At 47.4% G+C, this 19,506-nt stretch overlaps 1 protein-coding gene across 1 annotated transcript in view; it reads left to right on the forward strand.

Annotated features, from left to right (window-relative positions):
- The window catches only part of SLC35F3 (solute carrier family 35 member F3), a 332,817-nt gene extending 317,332 nt beyond the window's left edge, over positions 1-15,485 (forward strand). The window contains exons 5-8 of the mRNA XM_064383614.1: positions 6,785-6,910; positions 8,879-9,071; positions 10,197-10,286; positions 13,981-15,485. Of these exons, the coding sequence (XP_064239684.1) occupies positions 6,785-6,910; positions 8,879-9,071; positions 10,197-10,286; positions 13,981-14,216 (645 nt within the window). The 3' untranslated portion in view covers positions 14,217-15,485. The remainder of the gene's footprint in view (positions 1-6,784; positions 6,911-8,878; positions 9,072-10,196; positions 10,287-13,980) is intronic.
- Positions 15,486-19,506: the final 4,021 nt, after the last annotated feature.

The following is a 19,506-nucleotide window of genomic DNA, read 5'->3' on the forward strand; positions in this document are numbered from 1 at the left end:
AGTGCGTGGCATGACCGTGCTCTGCAGCCTGGAGCTTTCTGCTAACACTGCCAGTCTCGGGTGAGGATGTGCGTGAAGCCTGAAGGCTCCTTCGGCATCCATGCATGCATGCAGTCTTGGCCCTTTGCCTGGGCCATGTGTACACAGCGAGAATGAGCCATACACACTCATGCTAAGCCCCATCTGTGAAGGGCCAGCTTCACTTCCTTCCAACCAATGACAAAGGGGGAGTGAAATTATATCCCTTGAATTACCTCTCATTTTACAGTGGAGGACTCACTCATCACATTAAACGCTAGTCAGTTAGCTCATCGGGTTTCATAACACCTGTATGAAATAGGGCACATGCACTATCAAATATCAGCTGAATGTAGAGATTCCCCCCAGTGAAAGAAACAGGAGACGTTTAGCGCAGGGCAGAACCCTAGTGACTTCTGACAGGCTCCCTCTGGTGGCCAGGAGCTGCTACTGCCCCATCATCACCTTGCCACAAACCAGTGCCAAAGCATTTGGCTAGGCCCCGGGTTCTCTTGTAGTTAAAGTGTACGGCTTTCCCCTTCAGCCACAAAGCTAACAGCCAGTTTGATGGGCAGTCCCATGAAAGCAAACCCTGCTGGCTACCGGTGCAGGACCCTCTACTTCCGTCCTTCCCTTACTGTCCTGGGAACAATGACATCACCCTAAGGGTGCATTCACACCCACCTAAGTTACCCAAACAGCAGTGGGGACATGAGTCAACTGTGAGTTGTATTTTTAGCTTGCAGTAGGGGGAAAATTTGTTTTGAGGCTTACTGTTAATTTTGGAATAAAAACTCACTCTCTGTGCCACCAGAAAAGCTTTCAGCAAATAAATGATCTGATACATCTCTGCAAGAAATGCAAGTCCCTCTCACAGCCACCCAGCAGCCGGCCTGATTTGATGCTGAAAACTTGAATGTCTGGGTCTTCCTGCCACCCACTCATGCCCTTCCTGACTTTATTTTGATGTAAGGAGCCAGGAGAATTTGTGGAAATTTTTGGCATGACTCAGATGTCCCAAGAAAATTCCAAATGAGACCCTGTTCCTGGGAAGAGAAGCTTCAAGGTTAATTCTGCATGTAGCAGAAGAAACCCATTTTTTTTTTTTTGAGGTTAAAAGAAGGAGGTGTGAAAAACTTGAAAAATACTCCTAAATTCATAGAAAGCAATATAGTGCTTCCAGGTCTTTATTGCTGTACATGGATAAGACCCCCACCCAACCCCTACCCAACAAACATCCTCAGAATATGGCACATGCTGGCCATGCTGGCCACTTGATTGGTTTGGTCTATTGCTGATCACTGTGTACTGAGCAAAGTTTTGTGTTGAAGGACTCTGGTGCTAGACTGACACTGAATGAGGCATTTGTGTCAGTGTCATAATGGCACTGATGGCATTTTGTGACTTGCAAAGCACTGTGCAGTTGTGGGTCTCTCTAATAATCACTCTTCCTCTTAGAAGTGCATCTGAGAGCTTCTGGCCGCAGGTGGTGTTGGAGCTCCCTCTTCTCTTCTTCAGGAGTTCAGAGAGCTAGCAAAATCCATGAGACACTGCCACGTGCCAAAGGGTCCAAAAGATTCTCCTTGATGAACAGATGGAGATTTAGTTCCAAGATAATATCTAACTGATACATAGGACCACTCAGACTTCACTCAGATGGCTGGGTAGCCTAGCACTGTCCACTGGGTAATTTCCAAGGACCGAAGATAATTAACATGGTCCCACGCCCTGGAGGGCTGTGCGTATGAGCTTGCGAGTCAAGTAGGCATCAAAACCATGATGAAGGCCCAGCCTTATGTTTGTGGAATCGTCTGCTCAGGAGACTTGTGTTATTAAGGCAGTTACTCAAACCACAAGGGCTGCAGTTCCTGGAAAACATCAATAGGTGTAGGTCATGTGCACAGATCCAGAAAGAAGCAAACTTACCTTATCATGCCGGGGAGATTCCTCACCACATACAGTACAAGAGGGTGAGAAGCTGTTGGGGTGTCTGTTTGGAAGGAGTTAAGCTGGTCTTGTGTCACCATTTGACTCTCTGCTTAGGTGTGCTTTCTATATGTGCCCTGGCTCTCCACGTCAGGATTCTAGCTCAGCGATGGAGGTGTCCCAGGCTAGAGTCAAGTGACGAGGTCACAGATCTTGGCCCCACTCTTATAAGCTGTTGGACCTTGAGAAAACTAGTAAGTGTCTCTGAGCCTTTGTTGAATGGACAGAATATTACTACTCATGTTAGAAAACAGTTGTGAGAATAAAATGATGCATGCCTCCCACGAAAACTCAATAAATGGTGTCTTTTCTCAATGTTGTTATTCTTCTTATTCCTTCTCAATTAGACGGGGTTGATGGATCAGCCCAATTCTCTTGTTGGTGGATGAAGATTTAGAGAGGCAGTTTAATGTGGCAAAAGCAAGAGTAGGATGAGAGCAGCAGAGCCCCGGGTGTACCCTGCCCACCAGCTGCGGTCAGACTGAGTGAGACCACCCCAAGCCTCCATGTCAAGGGAAATGGGAGGTGAGATTCGCTGATTGTTCAGGGCTTCTCAGGACCACCCATCACAGTGAGGGCCTTCAAACCAGGAGAGACGTAGGAAGGAGCCAGAAGGTGAGCTAAGAGGTCATCCACAGGGTCCTCAAACCCCAGTGGCACATTCCTGGGGATCATGGACCTTTTTCCAAGATCAGTTCCCATCTCAGTCAGATTCCAGCTGATGTTTCCAATAATCAAAATGTTGGCTGTGTTTCAAAAGGGGGCAATCCATCCCCGAACAGTACCTGTGTGTCTGGCCCGGACTCCCCTCTGCGCGGGGGGCTGCCCTCTGCAACCTGAGCCACGCATGGGGGAAGACACAGAGAACAGGCAGTGGTGGAGCTCACAGCCCAGGCCACCGTCTACTCTCGCACACAGAAGGAGTGAACTAGAGGTTCCCTCCCTTCCCCCGAAACTCCTGTATTACTTGAGTCAATGAGAGCAGTCCAGGAGCTGTGAGGGAAAGAATTGGGGGAAGGATGTTTAAAAATCAGCCCATTTTCCCGTGTGTAAAATTGACCCAAGCTGTGCAAATATAAAAAGCTTCCAAATGGGGTTATGTTGGGCAGAGAACATGCGGCCTGCCATATTTTGTTGGGTTTTTTTGTTTGTTTTTTTGTGTGTTTGTTTTGTTTTTTTGCAGAGACAGGATGTCACTCTGTCGCCCAGGCTAGACTGCAGTGGTGCTGTCCCAGCTCATTGCAGCCTCAACCTCCTGGGCTCAAGTGATCCTTTCACCTCAGCCTCCTGAGTAGCTGGTACCACAGGTGCACACCACCACACCAGGCTAATTTTTTGCAGGGACGGGGTCTCACTATGTTGCCCAGTCTCGAAATCATGGGCCCAAGCGATCTGCCCGCCTCAGCCTCCCAAAGCACTGGGATTACAGGTATGAACCACTGCACCTGAATGGTGACTAGACTTCACCTAGGGCAACACCAACCCTCCTCTCTCCTCTTTATGGCTCAAGGGTTTCCTCGCCTTCCCCTTCCCTCCCCACAGGGAGCTGGAGCAGAACCATCATGGAGATGAGTGTCACGTCAGTGACTCAGGTCTAGGTGCGTGGGACTCAGATCCGGAGCGCTGGCAGCCGGGCAGGTTATGACAGTGGGTCACCACACTGGGTGAGGACATGAAGACGCCAAGCAGCAGCCCCCAGCCTGTGTTCCTTCCTCACCTCCAACTAATTGTTCCCCAGGCAAAGCAGAGGTGGTGGCTCTTACCCATCTTGGGCTTGAGCCACTGTGACCCATCAGTCTTTGTTTTAGAATTGTTCCGTGAGGAGCACTGAGGATCGGGGAAAGTGTAAGGAAGGAGAGGCATGGAGGGGTGAGGGAAGCTCCGTTGTCATGATTCCACACCCACCCTCAGCATCCCCCCAGGGGCCACAGCAGGGAGAAGGTGTGCGTGGAGCGCATGGAACCACGGGGCAGACTTGACTGGCCTTCCTAGAGAGTTTGTTTTAGTGCAGAAAATGGGCAGGAAAATATTGTCACATGAAAACCAAGAAACTCAGAGGTGTCAGGGTGTCGAATGTAACATATGCACATACTTTTCAAAAGATAGAACTGGAAACTTCACAGGAATTCCAGGCATCAGGAAGGACTCTTGGGATCTGCTCCCAAAGGCATGTTCCAACCCTGCTGTGCTCCGCGGGGTATTGAGAGTGAGGTAGGAGCCCCAGTTCACATCCCAGCACATGGGTGCGGTCCTGGCAGGGCTGCTGACGTCCAGAGAGTGGGAGGCCCACAGCCAGGGGTCTCAACACTGTGCCTTGTGGGTGGGACCCCCAGGAGAAGGCCAGGAGGTGGAGGAGGAGCTCAGAGTCCCCCGCCCGGCCTGTCGGGATGAACTGATGGGGTGGCACGGGCTCCTCTGATGTTTATCTCCTCAACAGACCAAAAGGTGAATGGCCAACCACGCTCTCATTTCCTACCTCCTCGTCCCTTCCCCCAGCTTAGCCACACAGTGCAGCCCAGGCAGAAGCTTTTAGCTGTTTATTATTTAATCAATAGAGAAGACAGGAAGAGGTTGGAAATCTGCCCTGTAAGTCTTCAGAAAAAAATAACCCCTCACTGTCCTTCACTTCCTCCAACTTCAGCCATAAGCCTGGAAAGGCTCAATAAAAGGTAGCTCCAGGCCGGGCACGGTGGGTCATGCCTATAATCCCAGCACTTTGGAAGGCCAAAGTGGTGGATCACCTGAGGTCAGGAGTTCGAGACCAGCCTGGCCAACATGGTGAAACCCCGTCTGCACAAAATTACAAATATTAGCTGGGCGTGGTGGCATGTGCCTTTAATCCCAGCTACTCGAGAGGCTGAGGCAGAAGAATCATTTGAACCCCAGAGGCAGAGGTTGCAGTGAGCTGAGATCATGCCATTGCACTCTAGCCTGGGCAACAGAGTGAGACTGTCTCAAAAAAAAAAAAAAAGTATCTCTAAAGGGGAGATGGGGAGATGCACCAAGCATCTGGAATTGGGCCATTTTCTTCTCTCCATTCCTTCCTTGTGTCTTTTCACTGCGAGTCCTCCGACGCCTGGCCGGGTGGGCGTGTTCCTGGCAGCACCCTTCCATTACGTGTGTCCTCTGGAGCAGAAACCAGCCCTTTCACCCCCTGCTTCCTCACTTTTCCCTTTTTAAATTTCTTGTGGGAAAAATCCCCTTATGGTCTTGCTGTCTGCGTTTCTCTTAATGAACACTTCTACCCAGTACATGTAACATCTGAATATGAAATATAGGCATATATGTGATGCAGAATGGTGTGGCTGACTGCAAGTGAATTCCTGTACCAGAAAGAACACTCAGACAGACTGGGCCAGGCAGTCCTCTAATACTCAATAAACACCTGCTCTCTCGATGCCTCTGTGTTAGGGATGGATACAGCATTGTATAGAAACATTGCGTGAGTTATACGCTAAGAGAAGTATGTAACTCAGACATACCGTGTGAGATTAAGCCACATTATGTTTTGCTAACCTAAACATCTTATGTTTAAACTACCAAGGCAACTTCAATTCAAACCTAACAGTAGGTTGGCGGTACTTCCTAGGTGAATCATACGTTCCTGTTTATATATGTAAGCACCAGCTTTACAATCAGGCAAACCTGAAATCTGTCTCTGCTCTTCCACATACCAGCTGTGTGGCTTTGGGCAAGTTACTTAACCTCTGTGAGCCTAGGTTTTCATGTCTATAAAATGAGGTAAATGACCATATCTACTGTGAGGGTAAAATGAGAAAATACATAGAAACATGTATCCTACGACCACACAGTTAACCTTAGCTGTCTGATATTGTTTTAGATAGCTGAAGTTGATTTTGAATGATTCATAAGAGGGATAAAATTCTCAGTAAATCCAGGAGTGGAAACTTCTCCTGCATGCATTTGTTCTACTGACAGCAACCCCCTCTCCACCTCCCACCCGGTGACATTCCTGCAGCTTCATGGCTACCTCGGATCAGTCCCTTGTATTGATTCTGTCTGCTGGTGCATTTTCTCTTTTGAGGAATATTGTCCCAAATGTTTTAGCTTTTATTCACTCTGGCGATTTCACTTTGCACAAGAGTAAGGTGTACGTCTCCATGAAGCCTCTGTCCCATCTGAGCAGTCAGTACCAGGACAATAACAGGATTGAGGGGAGCCCTGGTGGGTAGGGTGGAGGGGCTACAGCCACGTGTGAACGGAACTGCACCTCCTAGGTTAGGTCACTGTTTGTAGCCTTGATTGCCAGGTAACATTCTGTCAGGCCTCACTGCTGGGGTAGAAAATGGGACAAGATGTGCTGTCCTCATGGTGGCTTTCCTGTTGAGACATGAGACATAAAAGCAAGGTCACAGGGGGGACTTTCAGAAGGCTGGGAGATAACGCAGGTCATTTCCAGGGGTTGCCCAGGGATTCTCCACCAGGCCTTGTCATGACCAAATAAGCTGCCGCTGTAACTACCACCGCCTCCTTCTCAGGCTCCCAAGAATCACAGTGACTGGCCAACCCCATGCCACCCATTCCTGGCTGACAGCAGTCTCAGGTCTTTGGTCAGGCCAAGCTTTGCTAAGTGCCCTCTCTAAGCAGCAACAAAATTTTAGACAGGAGTCAGCCTTTGCCTGTTGCTCCCGCAAGGAGGAAGAAACAGGAGATGCCACTTTCCCCTCACGTGGCTGAACCCCACGCACATTTGGCGCTCGCGTGGTCCCTCTGACTCCATCCCGACTTCCCTGACTAGCATTTTCTTCCATCCATCCAGATCGTGGCCGCCATCCTCGCCATCGCTGGCATTGTGATGATGACCTACGCTGATGGCTTCCACAGCCACTCCGTCATCGGCATCGCACTGGTGGTGGCCTCAGCATCCATGTCTGCCCTCTACAAGGTACGCACGGGGAGTGAACTTTCTCGGCCGGCTCGGCTCTGCTCAGCCAGCACAGCCGGCTCTAGATGCTTGGTCCTTTTCTTTTCAAGAGCTTCTGATTCTGACTGATGCTCGTGCTTCAAGGCGGGCAGGTCTAGATAGCTGAAGTCAGCTGTGCAACAGGCAGAGACTTCAGTCGAGGGCAGGAGGAGGTGTGCCGCTGCTCTTGGTTTTGGCTCTCTGGGCCTTTCTATCTGTAGCCACAGTGTTGCAGCATCTGGGATAAAACGAGTGGTGTCCATCAGCAGAGTCAGATTCCTGTCTTCATTATTGGCAGTGAACAAGCTCAGTGTTTGCTCAGATAATTTGCCACCCTATAAGGCGGGAAGACTTGAATATCTGGCGCAGCTTTGTCATGTGAATCTTTGCCCACACAGTTTCTGCAGCCACCACTGCTCACTCTGAATCCATGTGCATTTCAAGTACTGGCTGGAAGGCTAAATAAATAAAAGTGCAACAGCTATAATATTGGGATTATAAAATATTTCGATGAAATGTGGGGACCATTGGAAAGCACTTCCCAACTTCAGGTCTGGAGGAAACAAAATTTTATTCCCACACGCAAGTCCCTTTCTCTGTTCACCCGCTACTTGATCAAGCCTCCTGGCTGCTCTTCCCCCTCACTTCCCTTCTCCTCCTCTCTCCTTCTCCTAAGACCCATAGTAGAGAATGCAAATATTTTCAGGACTCCAAGTTGGAGAACTGACCGAGAAGATTCAACGAGAAATGAGATTTTAGCTTGGAGACTTGTCATCCTTTGTGGATCCAGACAGTAGGACTGATATAATTAAGTACTGAAGAAAGTCATAAGAAAAGACGTTTTTTTCCCAGCTCTGTGAGTACCATGTGTTCTGGTTTTGGGAAAGTGAAATAACTCAGCCTTGCCATTCATCACCTCCCTGCCCTCACCTCCCACAGAGGAAGACACACATGTACTTTTCTTTCTCTGAACACCTCTCACTGAGGAGATGTGATAATCTAGCACCACTCAGAAACTCTAGCAACTGTGCAAATGTAGAAAATATTAGAAGGCGACATACACTCCTCTAGACTCAAATAGCTGTGGCCTAATGAGGAGCAAAAAACACGGAGAAACACAATCCACAATGAACACAGTATTCTGATTCAGATTCCCGTCTCCCACTCCTCTACCACCTGCATCTTGTCCACGGGGACTCCTAGATGAGAGGCTGAAAGCCATCTATTTCCCCTTCCGCACATTTGCCAGGAAATACATGAATGAGTTGGGAAATGGCTGAACAAGGAGAAAGCAGGAAAAGTAAGAGGAACCACAATGCAGAGAGTCAAATTAGACCATCTGCATATCTCTCAGTTCAGCTCCGGGCTGCTCCCATCACATTCGCCCTCTCCTCCCGGCCTTCCAAGCACCTGAAATGATGTGCAAATAAGAACAGATACGAAAAAACAAAAGTTTGGTGCATTCCACTAAAACCCATGCCATTTCTGGAATGTACATGGTGGGATGGAGCAGAGATGAGCAAAATACCTCCACCCTTGATTTACAGAAAGTATCTTTGCAGCCAGAGCGCTCTTTCTTGGGAGCAATGGTGTTTGACCTGCTTATGCAGAATTGAGGATCCCTCCTAGGGGTCTCTGAGAGGATGTGTAATCATGGCAGATGTTTTTGAATGATGTGGTCAGGAACACAACACAGACAAATCAAACCTAGAGTGAAAACCCATGACTCCTAACGATCCTTTCTGGATAGCCGAAGAGCAACTCTGCTGCTGTGTCACTGAGATTTGAATATGTGTGCAGCTGAACACAGGTCAAATCCCATGGAATGCACTGAAATCTGGTTTCCATCCTGCAGTGCAACCCCAGGTTGTGGATGAACTCTGCTTCACTTACATCACGCTGGGGTCTGAGGCGAGCCTTCACCTCATCCTCCTCTACTTTCTCCGACAGGTTCTGTTCAAGCTCCTCCTGGGCAGTGCTAAGTTTGGAGAAGCCGCCTTATTTTTGTCTATCTTGGGTGTGTTTAACATCCTCTTCATCACCTGCATTCCTATCATCCTCTACTTTACCAAAGTGGAATACTGGAGCTCTTTCGATGACATTCCATGGGGAAACCTTTGTGGATTTTCAGTTCTCTTATTGAGTAAGTGGTGACCGCCCTGCCCAGAATCCCCAGAAAGCAATCACCAACGCAGGACCCTTAGCAAACACGTTCCCTGAAGGAGGAACACAGTGCTCATGGCTATTCTTTAGTTCTCACTGGTTTTCAAGATCTTTCTGTTTCACAAAGTAGTCTTTGAAATGATGACACTGGATTCGAATTCCAGAACCAGAGTCAATGTAATAGTCAGAGTGGTCACGGCTGCTCTGAACAGTGAACGAATAGCCCAGTGTGTTGCATGTTACCTACTAAGCACAGCAAAGAGTTGGTAAATGAATACCTGCAGAGCTCCCAGAACACTGCCTACTAAGTGTCACTGTTCAATAAATGCTATCAATTATCCCTATTATTAATGTCATCATCACTGTCTCCATTACTTGATGTAAATCTAGAACTAAGCAGAAATGCAACCAAGGAGGTGATTTATCTAGTTTCCATCAAAAAACACATATCCCAGCCAGGCACAGTGGCTCATGGCTATAATCCCAGCACTTAGGGAGGCCGAGGCGGGAGGATCGCTTGAGCCCAGAAATTCTAGACCAGCCTGGGAAACATGGTGAGACCTCATCTCCAATAAACATTTAAAAATTAGCCAGGTGCAGCAGTGTGCACCTGTAGTCCCAGCTACTCAGGAGGCTGAGGTGGGAGGATCACTTGAGCAGAAGGGTTGAGGCTGCAGTGAGCTATGATTGCACCACTGTGCACTGCACTCCAGCCTGGGTGATAATACAAGAGCCTGCCTTAAAATAAAAGAAAAAAAAATCCCGAGCTCCTGTTCATGCAGTTATCCCAGAAGCATGGTCAGCTGCAGAGAAAAGCAAAGCTGGTAAGATAGTCCCAGTCACCTTTCAGTGGTTACCATTCCCAAACTTATTCCCTTCTTCAAAACTCAGGGAACAGAGGGGCTGAGTACTCAGAGCGTCTGCTCCTGATCCCAAGTCCTGGAGCCCCCCAGAGGAACTCTGAGCTCACTGAATCAGAGCAAAGGGTCATTGTAACTCCTATGACTCCAGCCTCATTAGGAAAACCCGGGTCAGACAGGCCAGCAGGGAGGTCAAGTACAGAGCAGTCGTGAATAACATCCGTTGTTTACATTCTTTATTTCAGCATTCAATATTGTATTAAATTTTGGAATCGCTGTCACCTATCCCACTCTGATGTCTCTTGGAATCGTCCTCAGTGTACCTGTGAACGCAGGTAAACCTATTTGGCTTTTGTATATCTGCACATAAGCACACACACTTAGTCACCAACTCACACACACACACTCATGCATACATACACACATACACACACTCATGCATAATACACACACACATACATATACACACACTCATGCATAATACACACACACATACATATACACACACTCATGCATACATACACACTCACACACATACACACACTCATGCATACACACACATACACTCATGCATACACACTCACACATACACACACTCATGCATACACTCACATACACACATGCATACATACACACTCATACATATACATACACTCATGCATACATACACACACTCATGTATACATACACACACACTTATGCATATATACACACACATGCATACATGTACACACACTCATGCATACATATACACACTCATACATACACACATACACTCATGCATACATATACACACTCATACATACACACATACACTCATGCATACATACACACATATGCATACATACACATTCACATATACACACATGCATACATACACACACTTATGCATACATGCACTCACACATACACACACATACTCTCACATACATACTCACATGTATTCTTGCCGTGCTTCCTATAGAATGCGTGTTTAATCATCTGCAAAAAAAAAAGCATTTAGGTGAAATGTTGATATTAATTATATATGCAATATTTTCTCCATAATGGGCTGGTTTTGCATGCCACCTAAAGATACAGAAAGTCTAAAGGCATCTCAATTCTGACAGGTATGGGGAGCAGAGATGAATGTCATCAGTATTAAGAAATGTAGGAAATTATGTGGCAGGAAAAAAAACATTAACTTTTGCAGGTAACTTTCTGGGGGAGAAAATTTGCTCGAGGCATGATATAGAAACATGCCGACAAGCTGAAGAGGTGTGAAGGTGATCTTCCCCTGCCTCCGGGGAGACAGGGGGAGAATGCTCGTTCCCCAGGAACTGGGGACTGTCCTTTGTTTTCCGCTGGGGACTCGTTGCCAAGGCACACAGTTGACAGATGCTTGTCTTCACCTGCCCCTTGCTGCCTGCCTTTTCCTGGCTCACACAGATAGAAATTTTGGATTTTCTTTTTTTTTTTTTTTTTTTTCACATTTAATGTTTTTATTTCTCCTTTTAAAATAGGCAAAATCAGCAAATAAAAAGAATTTCTCACCTCTTGTTACTTATATTGGAAACCACATCTTATTCTTTTTTTTTTTTTTTTTTTTAGCTATCATTCATTCTTTTTTATTATTATTATTATTTTTTTTTATTGCATTTTAGGTTTTGGGGTACATGTGAAAAACATGCAAAGTTGTTGCATAGGTGCATTCATGGCAGTGTGATTTGCTGCCTCCCTCCCCCTCACCCATATCTGGCATTTCTCCCCATGCTATCCCTCCCCAACTCCCCACCCCCCCGCTGTCCCCCCTCCCCCCCAACAGACCCCCGTGTATAGTGCTCCCCTCCCTGTGTCCATGTGTTCTCCTTGTTCAACACCCTCCTATGAGTGAGAACATGTGGTGTTTGGTTTTGTGTTCTGGATTTTCTTTCTAGAACCTCCTGGCCTCACCCCTGATCTCCCTAGGCATCCTTCTCTCAGCCAGAAAAGGGCTGTGAATCTGTCCTCTCCAGAACACTGGCTCCTTTGTCCCTGGCACAGCTTCCTCCTAAGCCATCTCTCAAATCCTGCCACTTCCAGGCCGTTAAAAGATCGCCCCCGCCCCAAGGAAATGGCAGACCCTTGTCCCGCCTTACCCTGTTCCATGTGGTGGTGAATATGCCTGCCGGCACCCCAACTTCCCAAACCTTTCCCCATGACTTGGTTCCCCACCGCTCCCATTCCATAGGCGCTGGACCTCTCTGCCCCACCATGGCTCGGATTCCTCTGGTAGGACTGCCTCACAGCAGCAGCAGTGTACCAGGCTTGGGGGAGGCATCAGGAGACGGGGCTCAGGCCCAGCACCACCGCAGGCCGCCTGGAGGTCTGTGGTCCCAACTCATCCGCTCTCTGAGCCTTAGCTTGTTTCCCCTGCAAATGAAGCATCATACCTGCCCTTGCTACTTCGGTCGATATGACAACCAGATGCAATAACTGATGAGACAGCAGTTCAAAATGCAGAAAGCACCTGAGCTCCTGGACAGCTGGTAAAAAAGGAAAATGGTCTAGACACTGCAGGCTTCTGAAAAGTCACTTGTCACCACACTCCCCCTACATTCTTTGCATCTTTAATTTGTAGTCACGCCGTGTTCCTGTCTCCAGAAGGCATGTTCCAGTTGTCTTATATAGAAACTTCTTTGAGCATAGAACATAGCCAGGTGTTTGAGAGATTAATTAGAATCATTTTTCATCACTTACCTGCAACGTAAAAGGTTTAACGATGAGTCGAAGGAAAGAATCCCAGGCCACTCTTGATTGGAGGAGAGAAGCCGAGGAACCTCTGCGTAGCTACTTGTCAGAGCAGAGTCATTGCCCGGCTTTTGGATTCTCCCTCACATCTGCTCATGGGACTTGCTGGTTGGCTGTCCTTATCTGCTAAATTAACAATGTTTTACCGATATTAAAAATTAAAATACAGGCCGGGCACAGGGGCTGATGCCTGTAATCTCAGCATTTTGACAGGCCATGGCAGGAGGATCACTTGAGCCCAGGAGTTCTAGACCAGCCTGAGTAACATGACAAAACCCTGTCTCTACAAAAAAAAAAAAAAATTAGCCGGGTGTGATGGCGTGTGCTTTTAGTCCCAGCTACTCAGGAGGCTGGATGGGAGGATCGCTTGAGCCCAGGAGGTGAAAGTTGCAGTGAGCCATGATCACACCACTGCACTCCAGCTTGAATGACACAGTGAGACCCTGCCTCAAAAATAAATAATAAATACAGTTGACCATTGAACGATGTAGAGATTGGGGGCCCCAACCCCTGAATAGTTGAAAATCCACAGATAACTTTTAGTTCCCCAAAAACTTAACTGCTAATGGGGTACTGTTGACCAGAAGCCTTACTGATAAAAAACAGTTGATTCACATATATTGTGTGTGTTATTTGTATTATATACAGTACTCTTACAATAACGCTAAAGAAAATAAAATGTTATCAAGAAAATCATAAGAAAGAGAAAATATATTTGCTACTCTTTGAGTGGAAGTGGGCCATCATAAAGGTCTTCAGAATCCTCACTGTCGTCTTGACATTGACTAGGCTGAGGAGGAAAAGGAAGAGGAAAGGTCGGTCTTGCTGTCTCGGTGTGGCAGAGCCAGAAGAAAATCCACAGATAAGTGGATCCGTACAGTTCAAACCCATGTCGTTCAAGGGTCGTGTGTGTGTGTGTGTGTGTGTGTGTGTGATCTATCTATTTACCTATCATCTCCTCAATTGCCCTTCATTCACTTTTTTTAGTCACATAAATCAATGGTTGAACTACCAAGTCAATTTTGGGAGGTGACATATAAGTGCAAGGCCTCATACCAGAGAGGTTTTATAAAGTTAAGGGTGATTTACTAGAGGTAACCCCAGCCCACCTGGAACAAAATCATACTGAGGAAGATCCTGTGGTCCAGGGAAGACCACAACACTGCCAGGCAGAGGGGGATGCCCCCAGGCCCTGCCCACTCTCCGGGGCCGTGCACCAAGCCCTGCAGCTGAGTAACCCCCATGCTCTGTCTCCCACAGTGGTTGATCACTACACTAGTCAGATAGTCTTCAATGGGGTCCGCGTCATCGCCATCATCATCATCGGCCTGGGTTTCCTCCTCCTGCTCCTGCCAGAGGAGTGGGATGTCTGGTTGATCAAGCTGCTCACCCGCCTCAAAGTGAGGAAGAAGGAGGAGCCTGCAGAGGGCGGTGCTGACCTGAGCTCAGGACCTCAGAGCAAGAACAGAAGAGCCCGCCCTTCCTTTGCCCGCTAACACCACTCCTCTAGAACTCGGTGGTAATGACTGGGAGGTCGATTCCTGCCGGGAGGAACCTCAGTTGGGTAAGGTGTACATACCTGTACAGTTTTGGTCATCCGCGGTAAGTTCTATGGTATTTATTGGCATGTCCAATTTGCTTGCACTTTTACACATCAGACCTTCCACGTAAGGGTACCAATTCAATCCAAAAGAGAAATAAGAACCTCTCAGTGCTTTTCCAATGAATGTAAAGTGGGTTTAGAAGATCCCTGCGTAGATGGTTTTGGATGGCTGACGTTCTTGACAAGCCAGGACAAGTGTTTTAAATCTTAGCAACCGAACATGGCATTGTACACTGTGATTATTTTTCAGCTATGGTAGCTCATATTTTGTTTTATACCAGAGCTGTACTCTTAATTTTAAGGAATTTCAATGAACCAAAAGATAACTGTCAATTTATTTGGATGGATGGATGGATGCATGCATGGATGGATGGATGGATGGATGGATGATGGATGGAAGGGTGTCTGGGATGTGAAGAGGTGAGGCAGAAATGGATGATGAACATCAAAAGCTGTCAAAGGACAGGTCTGTGCCAGGTACCAGGAAGGACAAGATAAGTCCAGCCCCAGCTGGCCTGCTCTCACGAGTCTGTGTAAGATCATGCAAGAGAAATCACAGTGCCTTCTACAGAATTTTCGTCTTTACCTATGTGAAGCGAGGTGACGTGATATGTCACTGGCGCCGTCTTATAATTTAGATGTAAAAATCTTTAGAAACAAATAAAACTATATATATGTGTGTGTGTGTGTGTGTGTGTGTGTACAAAGATGGCAGAGCTGATGGCCGGTGTATAGAGTGTGGCCCGCGGGGTACAATACTCATATAAGGTACATTGTGCAGGAGGGGGATTGCTGGTTGCTTTTACTTCCTGACCAAGACTGAAAAATTATTTACTGAAATCTGTAAACCTTTTTATGAAACTTTTAAGCACCAGGCTGTTTACTTACACAATTTAGGTCTGCCAGAAAATTCTATCTGTGATAGATCTGTAAAGAGGGTCAGGGGTTAGAGTTTACTATTTTTGAAGTTTACATTGTTACATATGAAATGGAAACATTATTTTGAAATGTTGTCATAACCCAATGGTGCATTCTGTAACCATGGAGTCTTTTGTTTCCTGGGGGAAAGGGGCATTCATGACCTGAACTTTTTAGCAAATTATTATTCTCAGTTTCCATTACCTGTTTGGCCAAACAGATTAATAAAATATTTGAAAAAGAAGGTTCAGTACTGTCTTGGTGGCCGTCCTGTTACTCTCCCAGTGCGACGGTCCTGAAGCAGCCCTCCTCACGTTCTGGCTTTTTCTCAACTGCACTTGCCCCCAAGAACCTTCCAGGTAGGTAAGCCAGCCCATCTGTCTCAAGGGAAGGAGACTGTAATATCAATAGAACTGACTTTTGCAAAGGTGAAATGCAGAAGGATCCCCAAAGCCTCGCGGAAGCTCTGAGTCCTGGGGCAGCCTCTCCCCTCCCTCCGCCCTGTTCCCCTCCCTCTCCCTCCAGGCATCTGCCCTGCTCAGCCCTGCACGTGACTTCCTTCTCCCATTCCCTTCTGAAGGAGTTCCGCAGCTCAGTTTACACCAGTCCCTAGGAGCCACCCAGAGCTGGGAGCCCCTGTCCATAAATCTGCCCAGTCTTCCAGCTCAGCCTCCATAGCTGCCTGCCTGCCTGGGGATCCTAAGCTAATGCTGGCTTTTTGGATAATTTGATTTATCCACTTCAGTAACATAATGTAGCTATTCTGAGCAGCTGCTATGCCAGGGTCTATGAGATCCAGTGGGTCTCATTCTAGCGCTACAGAGGGCCAGGTACTATAGGAAACGGTGTGAGCCAACAGGAAACGAGAGCCTTTTTAGTACACCTCATCCCATCACCCTCACCTAGAGCGTCTGCTCTCCTTGCACCACACGTACCACTTGACACATGGGCTCTAAACCTGAAGAACCTGGTTATCCACAGCAGAAAGCTCCGTACCCAGTGTGTCCAAGCCCGTCTGGAGGGGACAGCTGGGCAGCAGGATGCTGAGCCAGTCGCCTCCATCACCCTTTGAGGCTCCAAATCCCAGGGAGACAAGCAGATATTTCATTTGTAAGCCAGAAGATGAAAAAGTGGGAAAGCCCTGCCTTAGGGTAGATTTATCTTATTCTCCCGTTGGGCAAAAACGACCATGAAAACCCAAAAGAACTGAGACCATGGACTCAAAGGGATATGTGCACATCCACATTCCTGGGAACATTAGTCACAACAGCCAAAAGGTGGAAGCGACCCAAGTGCCCACTGGCAGATGAATGGATAAAGAAAATGTGGCATAGCCATACAGTGCAATATCATTCCACTTTAAAAAGAAAGCAAATCTGGGCCAGGTGTAATGGCTCACATCCGTAATCCCAGCACTTTGGGAGGTGAAGACAGGAGGGTCCCTTGAAGCCAAGAGTTCAAGACCAGTATGGGCAACATAATGACACCCTGTCACTTCAAAAATGAAAACCGAAAAATTAGCTGGGCATGGTGGTGCATGCCTGTTTACTTGGGAGGCGGAGGCAAGAGGATTCTTTGATCCTGAGCATTCAAGGTTGCAATGAGCTATGATCACACCACTGCACTCCAGCCTGGGCAACAAACCAAGACCCTGTCTCAAAGAAGCAGAAGCAGAATAAGAGGAGGAAGAGGAAGAAGAAGAGGAGGAAGAGGAGGAGTGGGGGGGGGATATTCTGACACATGCTTCTGTATGTTGAACCTTGAAGACATTACGCTGGATGAAATAAGCCAGTCACAAAAGGACAAATACTATCTGATTCCACTTACATGAAGTTACTGGAGTAGTCAAACTCAGAGACAGAAAATAGAATACTGGTTCCCAGTGACTGGGGGTAGGGGAAATGGAGAGTTATTGTTTAGTGGGCATATAGTTTCAGTTTACAAAGATGAAAAGTATCTGGAGATGGAGGGTGGCGATTGTTGAACAATGTGAACGTACTTAATGCCACAGAACTGTACCCTTAAAATAGTTTAAATGGGGCCGGGTGCAGTGGCTCAAGCCTGTAATCCCCACACTTTGGGAGGCCGAGGTGGGCGAATCACGAGGTCATCAGATCGAGCGAGACCATCCTGGCCAACATGGTGAAACCCCGTCTCTACTAAAAATACAAAAATTAGCTGGACGTGGTGGCGCGCGCCTGTGGTCCCAGCTACTCGGGAGGCTGAGGCAGGAGAATCGCTTGAACCCAGGAGGCGGAGGTTGCATGGAGCCGAGATCGCACCACTGCACCCCAGCCTGGTGACAGAGCGAGACTCTGTCTCAAGAAAAAAAAAATGTATTGTAAATGGTAAATTTTATGGCACGTTCATTTTATCAAAAAATTTTAAGAGACTATGAAGGGTAACGTGTATGAAATAAAATGGTTAGAACTCTGTGGTCCTTTCGACACATTCTAAACCTGGGTTGGGGTTGGGGGAGGGGTGGGTCGAGAGATTTCTTTCTAGAAAGAATACAGCCACAACCACAACACCTCCGCCCCCCACCGCGCCAGAAGGTTTCCAGCACTGGGACGCGCTGCGGCAAACCTGGAAGGGACCCAAAAGCAGAAAAACCTAGGCGAGAGTCCCTGCCGATGGTTCAGCGGGGCGGTTCTGTGGCCGGCTCCATCCCTGCTCTGCCGGGGAACTGTCTGCCCTCTAGAGGCGGGTCTGGGTAGCAATTTTTTTTTTTTTTTTTGACTTTAGGTTCTGGGGTACATGTGCAGATCCTCCAGGTTTGTTACATAGGTATGCACGTGCCATCGTGGTGGGGTAGCAATTAAACAATGTTTCTCTTTCGGCTCCTTTAAGGAGGAAAAGTAAAGTCCAGACGGAGGGTACTAGAAAGGAGACCAGGACCTCCGTCTGCTGCTGGTGAAAGAGGCAGGTCTCTGCGCTCTCCTTTCTTTCAGAATGTGATCCTTTGGAGCCAGAGGGCATGAAGTGACCTGCTGGCCGCCTTGCCACACCAAGTCAGAGCTGTCTTAAAGAACCCACAGCTGCCTTACAGACCCTGAGCTCCTCCCTTTCTTGGGCCTTCAAGGATAAAGGGAATTAGGTAAGAGGAATTCGTGGCCAGAGACTTGCCACCCCATAGAACAGATGTGTTTCTAAATCTAGCCGAGGTTGTATAACATGGAATTCTTGATCTTCAAATTTGAAAACAAATGGTTTGTCCTAAAATTAGACTGTGGTGGTGGTTGCACCATTCTGTGAATATGCTAAAACTCAATAAACTGTATAACTAGATGCGTGAATTTTATGTGTGAATTATACATCAATAAAGCAGTTTAATAAATAAATGGTTGCCCCACAAGATGATTTTTTTTTTTCCAGAGATAGGGTCTCACTGTCACCCAGGTTGGAGTGCAGTGACACTATCTCGGCTCACTGCAGCCTCAACCTCCTGGGCTCAGGCAATCTGCCTGCCTCAGCCTCCCAAGTAGCTTGAACCACAGGCATGGGCCACCACACCTGGCTAATTTTTTTCATTTTCTGTGGAGATGGGGTCTTGCTATGCTGCCCAGGCTGGTCCCGAACTCCTGCACTCAAGTGATCTTCCCGCCTTGGCCTCCCAAAGCTCTGAAATGACAGGTGTGAGCCACCGAGCCCAACCTCCCTCCACAAAGTGACTTAAAATGTCTTTATGAAAACCTCATAAGCAGAAAGGACATTTGTCGGGTTGTTTGTGTTCCTGACTGCCCAATGCCTATCCCTGTTTGAAACAGCACCTTGCTCTTGCTGCGGAAGCTGAAGGGAACAGAATCTTCACTTTGGATCCTCCCACAGCACAGGAGGGGCGAGGAGGGTGTGAACTGGACTTGCTCTGAAGCAAGATGGCAGACCCCAAAGAGCAGCTGAGAAGGTGGCACTGACTGGCCAGTTCCTGAGGGCCCTGTGGGCCCTTCCCATCATAAAGGTCCGTGGTTCCTGCCCTTTTGCAAACAGATCCTTTAGATTCGCCAAGTCCCAAAGGGCCTTCCAATCAATTCTCTTTTGCTGAAGACAGCAGGACACCACCGCTGTTGCTTGAGTCCAAGAGCTCTGAACAATATATGGGAGAGAGCTGAGATGTTCAAAGAAAAGATGAACATTTGTTTATTTGAGGTTTTGTTTACCTGTGTGTTTTAACTTTCTGGTAGATGTCTTGAAGCTGGGCTTATTATGGTCTAGCAAGACTCCTAGGTCAAACTGCTTTAAAGAGTGGATAAGAATGACTTATAAGA

Source organism: Aotus nancymaae, unplaced genomic scaffold (genome assembly GCF_030222135.1).
Source record: "Aotus nancymaae isolate 86718 unplaced genomic scaffold, 86718_ANA_hifiasm-v0.15.2.pri h1tg000032l_0, whole genome shotgun sequence".
In the NCBI taxonomy this organism is placed as follows: Eukaryota; Metazoa; Chordata; class Mammalia; order Primates; family Aotidae; genus Aotus; species Aotus nancymaae.